The sequence below is a fragment of the Leptidea sinapis genome, chromosome 1 (assembly GCF_905404315.1).
Source record: "Leptidea sinapis chromosome 1, ilLepSina1.1, whole genome shotgun sequence".
Classification (NCBI taxonomy): Eukaryota; Metazoa; Arthropoda; class Insecta; order Lepidoptera; family Pieridae; genus Leptidea; species Leptidea sinapis.
This window is the reverse complement of record NC_066265.1, coordinates 8,169,524-8,180,261: the sequence shown is the minus strand read 5'-3', so window position 1 is coordinate 8,180,261 and position 10,738 is coordinate 8,169,524. Positions and strand designations below refer to the sequence as shown.

The window sequence follows — 10,738 nt, the reverse complement described above, 5'->3', positions numbered from 1 at the left end:
GCCTCGATAGTAATCATACATCATCCAGTTGTCGGGAGTATTTTTATAGACTTGAACATCTTTATACACATTTATGGTTGTTTTCGCTGTGGATTGTTTGTTAGCTAAGTTTTTTTTTATGGAAAAGGATACGAGTCCCGCATCGTTCATAAAATTTTGTTTTCAAATTTTTTTGTGTATTAATCCTAGGTTATCACTTTAAAAACATAGCAAATTGCTTAGATTTTCAAGAGCGATATCTCATGTCAATTTCCTAATATGCAAATACTGGGATTGAGCATTTTATCAACTGTAAAGTAGATCCTGCAGGTGGAACCACAACCTGAGAATTAAACAAAGCATACAAGATATATTGCCACACCAGAAGATAATAGGAGCTTTGTCAGCCTTTTAGAAAAGGGTTCACGCTTTTTTTTGAAAGTACACATGTCGTATCGTCTCGGAAAAACCGCACAAGGAAGCTCATTCAAACAGCTTGCAACACGTTGAAGATAGTTCCTTGAAAAAAGCACTGTGGAGGATCACGCCACACATCCAGATGGTGGGGATGAAATTCTAATTTGTGGCGCGTCGTATGGAAGTGGCGACAGGAATCAGGTCAAGGAAAAACAGCTATTTGGAACATTCCTCGTGATAAATGCGGTAGAAGACATTTTGAATAATACGTACTTCACAATTTTTAATGTACCTTTATATTAGATTGATTATTATGACGTAAAACACCCACAGACACATGAGCACTGATTTTGTCACAATACATTACCTATGTAGAACAGTTCCGAATAGAAACACAGTTTCTCTTATATAAATTTAAACAAATAGTTCCACGTCTAAATAAAGAATAATAAGTAATTAATTTTGTATGTTCCAACAAATATTTCCACGTAAGTATACCATTTAAATGGGCATAGAGGTAATGACTGTGTGAGATTGTTAGATCTAGTTATTTTTAGGTTATGCTTAAAATTTTCAAAGTTTTATTACAATTACGTAATCTAAAGCTTTTAGGCAAGGAAGAACTCAGTTCCAGCTATATTAAAAAGGGTTGACCAACCTGATCCTTATATACAGGGACAGAATACGCAGAATTGTTGGTGTTATCACAAGCCACAGTCCCTTAAGCAAGCATCTATTTAATAGAAGTTTAAAGGATAGTCCTTTACGCAGATGTTGGAAACAGAAAAAACTCTAGAGCACGTGCTTAATAAGTGCAGAACTATGAAAATCCTCCGATCTCCAACATCGCTACCAGATGCCTGTAACTATTTAAATAGGCTGCTAGACTTCTGGGATGGTTTGAGCTAGTTGGAGTGAGAAGATAAACGAAAGCGCATAATGGCCCAATCATGTGACAAAGTATACATAAACCCATATAGCCCTGTGGTTAGTGACCCTGCCTACTGAGCTGGATGTCCCCCGGTTTGAATCCCGGTACGTGCAAAGATTTCTATGATGAATATGTATGTTTTTTTCCGAGTCATGGATATCTATAAGTATGTATGTATGTTTAAGTGTGTATATTGTAGTAAATAATATATCGTTGTCTTGTACACATAGTATGAGCTAAGTTTAGATTGGGGCAAGATAATTTATGTAAGAGTGTGTAAATTTTATATTATTTATTAATCAGAAGTTGTGCATAAGCAGCATAGTTAAACTATCATACATACTACATATTTAAGCTAATGAGTTACAGTGGTTTGTAAAAATAATTTTTATCAAAATAAAGCAATGCCAATCATCAGGGTACAAAAATATAAGTACTACTTCTTTGACGATGCGATTCAGTTTGTTATAATTATTATATTGCAGTTGTTAACTTGAAAGAAAATTTATTGTTAATACCAGTGATTTAAATGTCAATATTCTATCGACTATTACAGCTTTAATTACATTCTAGAAAGTTGAAATAAAAGTTTGTGCGTAGCTATTATTATTATTGTACATTTTGTATGAATCATTGCATTTAATTGACGCAAAGTAGGTATCACCGAGAGAAATGTTTCTTGGCGCTGTATACGATCTATTTGGAATAATGACTTAATATCTCTATCAGAAATGATATGTCATGTTATGTCACAACTTCAACAATTTAATAACAAAAATTTATTTTTTAATTATATTATTCATTGCTATAATTGAGTTTAGTTATTTGATATTATCGTTTCAAATATTATATAGTCGTAATTTTATAACAAATTGAGTAATGACTAAAATCTATATATCGATTAAGAAATTATGATAACTCAAAGTTAAAAAGAGGGAAGAAATTTCTGAGGTGGTTTTGTCATTTAGATGAAACTTTATTGTAAGCACTATGTGAATGAAAATATTGGAAAATTTCAATCTAGGCGTACGAAATGGAGATGCGTACCTCTGTTATGGTTGGGAGGTCTTTAAATGGTTCCAAATCAACTAAAAACAGGAACGCACGTAGAAAGGTTTAAATTAGCTAGTGTTAGAGGAAGCTAATGGAAATCCATGATCTTGACGCTCTGGGATGCATTTATGAACAATATTATGTTACATTTCGTTTAGGAAGAGAACGTATGGCAGACAAAATAAAACAAATGTATTCTGATGTAATAATAAATAGAGTCAGATCACAATAACAACAACACTTTATGATATTGTGTCAAATAAGTCTTGAAATAATATACGGAGTCTTCTACTACAGTAGTAAATCCATCCATATTGAAAAGAAAAAGTTGTAAACACACAAACAGACTGGGAATGGAGCGAACGCCCTCAGGCTATTTTATTATATTTTTTAGTCTACGATACTACATATTATATTGTAACTAAATTAAGAAAAAAAAAGCCCATTGAGATTCATACGCCCACTTTTCTCAGGTCTGAGCCATACTATTTCCAATGGGTAGTAGTTTTTTGACTCTTTACGAGTGATTTTAAATACTATTTTGAATAAAAATATTTGTGTTTGAATAAAAATTAGAATTAAGTTATTAGTGATTGACGAAGATTTAAATATATTAAGGCATAATGGTATAATATAATTTACCCACTAACATGCCTTCACCGGAGCACAACAACTGAGGTTTCTGATACCTTTCCCCAGTCGAGTTGTGCGGTGAGTACAAGCCGCGCGCGCGTTGCGATCGTTTCTAGCGACGATTTGACGCTTTCTGTTCGAAGGAAATTTTATGTCAAATTTTTAAAGTGGAGCGTTACGTTGTTAATTTTATGGATTCGTATTGGACAATTAATGGTAAGGTTTATGCTTAAAGTTGATAACTTAATATAAATTATATTTATAAATTCTTGGGAGGAACAGTGTCTGGAAAAATAAGTTAATATTTGAAATATTGAAGAAGGAAGGAGCATAAGCTTTTTAAATAAAATTACTGAATAGACTTAGGTGATGCTTAACTTAAAATACTTATAAAAATTGTAGTGGTTATTTTTGTGGTGGTTAATTGTGGTTTTATAATGATTGAAATGCATTATATTATTTACAAATAATTTTATTATGAGTTCTTAAAAATGTCTTTTAAATCCCAGGAGCTTAAATTTTAAAAATAATAATTGTAGTACAAAAGTGAGTTATTTGTGGTATCAAAGTATGATAAAGATTAAAATGCTAATTTACTATATAATATAATGAATTGTATAAAAAAGCACAGAATGTTGAAATTTCTATGATTATAATTGTGATAATATCTGTATTAAGTATTATAATTAACTTAGTTTAATTTGTATAAAAACGATTCAAATTACATTAAAGAAATGTAAATAGGAATACAAGAGAAAACTTGTAATGTTTGGCCTTTGGGTTTGTTTCCAGTGGAAGGCTCCTTTGCACAGGATGTCGGCTAGATTATGGGCCTATTTCTGCCGTGAAGTAGTAATGTGTAAGCATTACTGTGTTTCTGAAGGGCGCCGTAGCTAGTGAAATTACTGGGCAAATAAGATTTAACATCTAATTTCTCAAGGTTACGAGCGCAATTGTAGTGTCGTTAAGAATTGTTCGGTTTCTCAAGAATCCTGAGCGGCACTGCAACAAAACACTGTAATGGGCAGGGCGTATCAATTACCACCAGCTGAACGTCCTGCTCGTCTCGTCCCTCATTGATTGATTGCGCATAATATATTAATTTTTAACTTCAATATCAATGTTATTTATGGCTCGATTTATTGCTTTAACTACGAGAGCTTATGTTATGTGATCCTAAATTAATTAATATCAAATCAAGTTAAAAGTAACTTAAGTCTTTAATTGAATAGCGCCTACGTGAAAGTTAAATTAAACAGTATAGGCGTTATTTTATTATAAATTTTCATAAAACCAGATTATAGTTTAAACGAAAGCTGTTCGCAATTAAATATTAATAAATTTGTGTTGCAATAAAAACCGACTGTAAAATATAAATATTTTATCTGTTACTCTTGAGTGGCGCTGTTGATGGAAGAAAAGTAATGAAAATTTTATTGAAAGCTTTTGCAAAATCATCAACCAGTCAATCGGTTCTTTCTGCATGTTTTTTTAACATTCGCATAATATTTGATTCAATACAGAATTGCTGACTAAATATTCATGTTTGCGATAGGGGGATCTCAATGAACTGTATTGTGAGTTGACACTTAATGCTATGTTAGCATATTAAATAGTTTGGCCTAGGGTTTTGTAAGTTAAATGCGTTATTAAAATATAAAACGCAATTGTTTTCAGAATCTCCTTGTGTTTAAATGATAATCTAAATAATTGTAATGATTATAAATAATTTACACAGTAATTGAATAGCTAGTATATTATGAAATTTCTAAATTCAAACAAAAAAACTCCGGAAAATGGCAACCAGTTTCGCCCGCCGTACATAAAAAAAAGGTTTATTTTCAATCATCGTCATAAATCGAAAACTACACATTGTAAATATAATTGAAACTGCTTAAATAGAATTGAACCCGTGCCTCTCGGTTTCCGTCCGAGCGCTCTTTCCAACTGAACCAACGGTCCGAGTTACGCATTGACCGAAATGTCTTATTCAATCTCAGGTTGTGGGTTCATCTACAGGATCTACCTTACTGTACAAAATCTCATAACGTTTTTAGTGGAGCAAAAAACTGGATGAATTGAAATTTAATAAAAAGCTTAATAGCCTGAACTTTAATTGAGTGACGTAAGGAAAAGCTCTTAATTTATCTACAAGGCTTACTTATCCAAGTACCATAGAGGTTTTTAATTTTAGATTTAAAATACACTTCGAAATATTGTAAATCAAAATAATCGATTGAACGCGTACATAATTACTGAGTGAATTAAAATAATTTAAAGTTAGACAACAGAAGGATATCTAAATAAATAAAAAAAAATCCAAGCGTAATTTTAACTTCTATACCCATGGATTGGGGTTTTAAAATAGTGTACTTCAGCTACAGATTTACAATTTTCTATATTATATACAATACTAATTACTTCCAGTTAATAATCAAGAAAATATTAAAAGATATATCTTAAAGACTGTTGCTATATAGAACTGATCGCCGTACTAACAGTACTGGTAGCTGTTAACTAATAAACAAAAACTATGCGTTACGTACGCGCGAGTCGAGCCACGTAATTATATTACCATTATTTAATATTCGCTGCTGGAAATAATCGCATTAAACATTACATATTACCTTTCTGCATAGTTTTTACAGTTAGGTGTTTACCGAGCATAGAAATATTCTGTTTAATTCATATTAAAATTGTGTTGAGAACCCGAATTAACATTTATAATGAATTAATTGACAGTGGGGAGTTAAATTAAATACTTTTTAAACTATTAAAATGTTTATTATTGTAGCAGCTGTGTTTTGACGTTAGTGTTTGCGTAAATGTTACATTTTTATCATTATTATCATAGCTAACTCAACGTTTCCCAGTCCCCCTGAAAATGTGCTTTGAAAATGTCACGTAACGTAAAACATAGTTAGAATTACACGCGTTCTCTCTCTTAATCAAAGAAAATACAGTCAGCAGTCAGTTGAGTGTTTTTAACCTGACTTCCAATTAAGAGACGATGTATTTTCGTACCATTAAAAATTAATATACTTAAACCGAGACATAGAGTTGCACATAAAAACTATTTTATTGAGTTGTGACTGGGATATGGGACTGACAAATATATAATTTAAACACTAACAATTAAAAACAAGGTAAATTTTTTAGTAAAATCATTCTTAATAGAAATATAAAGTTCATTGTTAGCTCCGATCATCATCGTCACGTAGAAATCATGTTTTATCTTCCACTCATGTACAATACAGTTTCCCGGCAGATATAGTTTACAGTTCACTAAGTTCATTAATATAGCTGTATCGGTCGCGTGACTGAGTGTCATTTTGTCTAACCTGTTGCTTGTGTGTCATGGTTAAGAGCAGGGTTAACTAATACGAAATGTGTGTATGCATGATTTTAAATGTAATCTAATTATGTAAATGAAAATTTTAACCAAAATTAATGAATGGCATTTCGAAAAGATAATATTGTGTTCAACAAGATTTTTATGTCTAACGATTCTTGTTACGGTGGAAAGCCCTTGAAAATTAGTTTTTCATAATTATAACACAAAGTTTTGCTTATATTTTCTTTGATGTTATTACTAGACTGGCTGTAAATATCGTCACAACTTATTAAATTTAAGTATGAGTATTTTTTTCCTTAAGTTTGAATCTTGTTTATTATCGTAGAATCTTCGATATTTTCCCGCCATTTAACATATTTTTTCGAGGATAGCATAGTAGTGTGTAAATTTCCCATGGGAATAGTGCTTAAGTCCACAGATTCGTTACCAGATAGATTAAAAGGCTGCATTAAAGCTAAAAGTAGACATTTCGTATAGGATTCTTGTTTTATTGCTGAGACTTCAGTAAATAAATACATATAAATTTACAAAATATAATATTGAAAGTGCATAAAATTTTTTTGGAAATACTTCATGTTTCTTTTATTTTTCTAGATCGCAGTGAACATGAGAACGTCGTTGCAGCGCTCATAGTGTTTACCGGATTGTGAAACCTTGTAATGAGTGTTAAGTTAAAAACATAATCGTATCGTTAAAATGCGCGCGTGGACTGTATTGCTGACCGTCGCCTGTGTCGGGGGAACCCTCGGTAAGTACGAACTGAAAAGACACTCTGGCTGATATCTGTAGAGCCTTCTCAGACTTTACTTACGTAAAACTTAGCCGAGCTCAATCTTTAACAAGAAACTTAGATTTGGTATTTATATTATATTATTCAAAAAACTGTTATAACCGTAATGTTAACACCAGGAACAGACATAAACTAATAATGCCTACTACTCGGCTAAGTAGAGTTAGTAAGTCTTTTGTGGGGCGATGCGAGCGAGCGATGGGGCGAGCTTTTAGAACAAAATCCCAGAAAATATTTAAAACAAAAGTATGAGGCTATTCAAAAGAATTGTTAAGAAACGTTTTTGTGTGGTAAAGGTTACTATAACATATGTGACTTTCTTAATGATACCACTCATTGGGAATAGAGCGACCGCCCACAGGCTATCAAATAATAAATTTTATTGTACGTTTTACATGGTAACCATATTATTTTTATACAAAAAGAAGCCCACTGAGTTCAACAAGTGCTGTTACATCCTATTTTGAATAAGAATATTTTAATTTGAATTTGAACAGTCATTTGACAGCTGAAATTATGCTGATCTTGAACTAAAACAAAAATTAATATGCACGTTTCATTACGCACAATATATTCTCAATTATTCTAACTATATACTGACATTATTCCCAATAACTTATTTAATATAATATATAACTTTTTTCAGTGTCTCAGATAATACAATATATATAAACATATAATAATACAATTGGCATTACTTATTCTTGTATTATACGGGTATTTTGAAAAATCAAACAACAGTTATCGTGATGCAAGGAATTGTTGATCTCTTTTTTGTTCGGCATATAATCTAAGTTTTTCCTAAGTCGGCGTTATGGTAGACTTAAGTGCGAGCTAAGCATGCATTTAAAGCGATGCTTATAACTACAGACTCACTCACGTTAAAATAACTTATTGCCATTTAATAGTAATGAGAATACATTGTGTGCGCTATCCGAGAAGGAAAGCTCTCAAGCCAAACAAATTTATTTGCATAATCATTTCTGGGAAGATAATAGTACATTATGATACAAATGAGATAAGTTGCTCGCTATACACGAGGCTGTGGATTGCAATGTGGTTGCGTAAGTCAGCCGAATGTCTAGTGAGCAAGATGCTTATGAATTTCATGCGGTTTTTTTCAACACACTTGCAAGGAAAATACAATCTTTATCAATTATCGTTTTTTTTATGAAAATAAGGTACGAGGCGATTAAGACGTTCAGCTGGTGGTAATTGATACGCCCTGCCCATTGCAATGCAGTGCCGCTCATGATTCTTGAAAAACCCCAAAAATTCTGAGCGGCATTTTCGTTTTCATCGTTTGCCTAGTCATTTCGCTAGCTACGGCGCCTTCAGACTGAAACACAGTAATGCTTACACAGTAGTGTTTCACGGCAGAAATAGGCGCAGTTGTGGTAATCTAGCCGGCATCCTGTGCAAAGGAGCCTTGCAACTGCGCTCGTCACTATACTAGGCATAGTCTGTACTATGGGTGCAAGACAACGATATATTTAATACAATATACCTACTACTTAAACATATATAAATACATATAAACATCCATGACTCGGAAACAAACATCCATATTAAAATAAAGTGATTGATCACATACAGCCACACAGCCTACTTAAAAATAATAATTTTAGTGATAAAATGTAAATTATTTTACAACAATTTATAATGTCAAATATAAGCAATTTGATAATAATAAATATTTTTTCGTTAAAATTTTCTTATTCCAAAAATGTAAATGGATTTTCAGCGGCATAAAACTTTAGTTTGTATTGTTAGTTTTTGTTTTTACAAAAAAAAACTGTATTACCCGGTTAAATTGAAAATGCTCTTTTTATTTCGTATAATTTGCAGTTAAGTACTAACTTCACTTAGTAGGGATAATTCTATTTAAGACAAAAATAATAAAGTATATTACGTACATAAATAAAGTGTTTCCCATATAATGAAATCGGTTGGCGTGATATTGAGTTATTCGTCCATTTGTCACGCACATACCTAATGCAAATTTAAACTTATATGGTTTTATCATGGATGCCATTGTCATAACTGGACAAACTGAAATGGGACCATACGGGAAGCATCAGCATTTAAATAGTAAAAATTATATCAAAACCGGTTCACAAAGTCAAAGTTCTGAATTAAAAACTTAAAAAAATCCAGTCGAATTGAGAACCTCCTCCTTTTTTGAAAGTCGGTAAAAAATTGGAATATTGAATAAGTATTAATATCAAAAGATTAATGACACAATTATATATTACATTACTAGCTGACCCGACAGACGTTGTTCTGTAGATAATAAAAAAAATACTGTTTTATACGAATTTGCCAATAATATTTCTAAACATCAAGAATTATTTCGTAACGTACCTATGCTCCTTGTTGTTATAATGAAATTGTTTCACAGCAAAACTGTCAAACCGTGCGTCAATAAATTCTCTCACACAAAATATGTCCATACAAAATTGGGAATAAAAATAATTATGGGTCCCAAATCAAAATAAAAAGTATCCTTTCTCTTAAGTTGGATTAAACTGCACTCCATGAAGTAATCCCCATTTATATCCGTTCATTAGTTTAGGAGTCCATCGCGGACAAACAACGTGTCACGTAATTTATATACATTAAGATTTACGTACATGACCGTATATCGAGGTGTTATTGCAGAGTCACTGCTGTCATTAAACGCAAGTCACGTAACAAGCCATCGCTAATTTATTCGGTAATGTCGCATTTTTACCGCAGTTAACATTAAGTACAATTATGGTCAAAAGTTCATGAGACTTTCCAACTTTCTCTAGAGCGGAACTATTCGAGAAAAATGATTTGTTTATAGATAATCTGTGCACTTCTTTGTTTAGTCTATGGCGTGAGTTTACTGTAAGTACATTGTGAACACGTACAGAGCACAGAAACACGATGGAGATGTTTCGATTGATAATATATCATCATTATACAACTTCCTCGATATATAAGAGGCGCGTGGGATTTTAACTATTTTTACTTTAGCCCAACGAGAGCGCATTAGTATTTTATTTCATACTTATCAATAATTCACCAATATTATTTTCGTCCAATGGTATATTCCAATGGGAAAACGCAGACATGTTTGTACGAATTTACAGCAATAAAGTCATAAACAGGGAGACTTTTTTGATATTAGTAACAATTCCCAGTTTATTTAGACACTTTCTTTCACAAATTTTAAAAGGGTCACATAAATAGCATTTCAGAATCCGGTCATGCTATCTCATATATCAAAACTTTTTTAATTAATACAAAAAATTGCATGTTTAAATACTATGATTTAGATACAGATATTTTTATCTGTCTGTCCTAGAAAAACTACAAAACGACTGGACAAATTTTTACTCGATGTTAAGGTGGAGAAAGCTCATATTAAATTATTTAAACTTTGGCATTTACTCATTTATTTTCTGAACAAATAAAAAACAAATGAAATTGTGAATTTAAAAAATTGATTTAATGGACAGAACATCCCAAAACATAAACGAATTACTTGTAAGGGAGTGTAAAGAGAGTGATAGAGGAACGGGGATGCCTTCACATTCCAGCCATGTCCAGA

At 31.9% G+C, this 10,738-nt stretch overlaps 1 protein-coding gene across 1 annotated transcript in view; it reads left to right on the top strand.

Moving 5' to 3' along the window:
* The first annotated feature begins 3,092 nt into the window (after positions 1 to 3,092).
* The window catches only part of LOC126967328 (cadherin-89D), a 55,131-nt gene continuing 47,485 nt past the window's right edge, over positions 3,093 to 10,738 (top strand). Inside the window, exons 1-2 of the mRNA XM_050811801.1 lie at positions 3,093 to 3,229; positions 6,963 to 7,116. Of these exons, the coding sequence (XP_050667758.1) occupies positions 7,065 to 7,116 (52 nt within the window). The 5' untranslated portion in view covers positions 3,093 to 3,229; positions 6,963 to 7,064. The remainder of the gene's footprint in view (positions 3,230 to 6,962; positions 7,117 to 10,738) is intronic.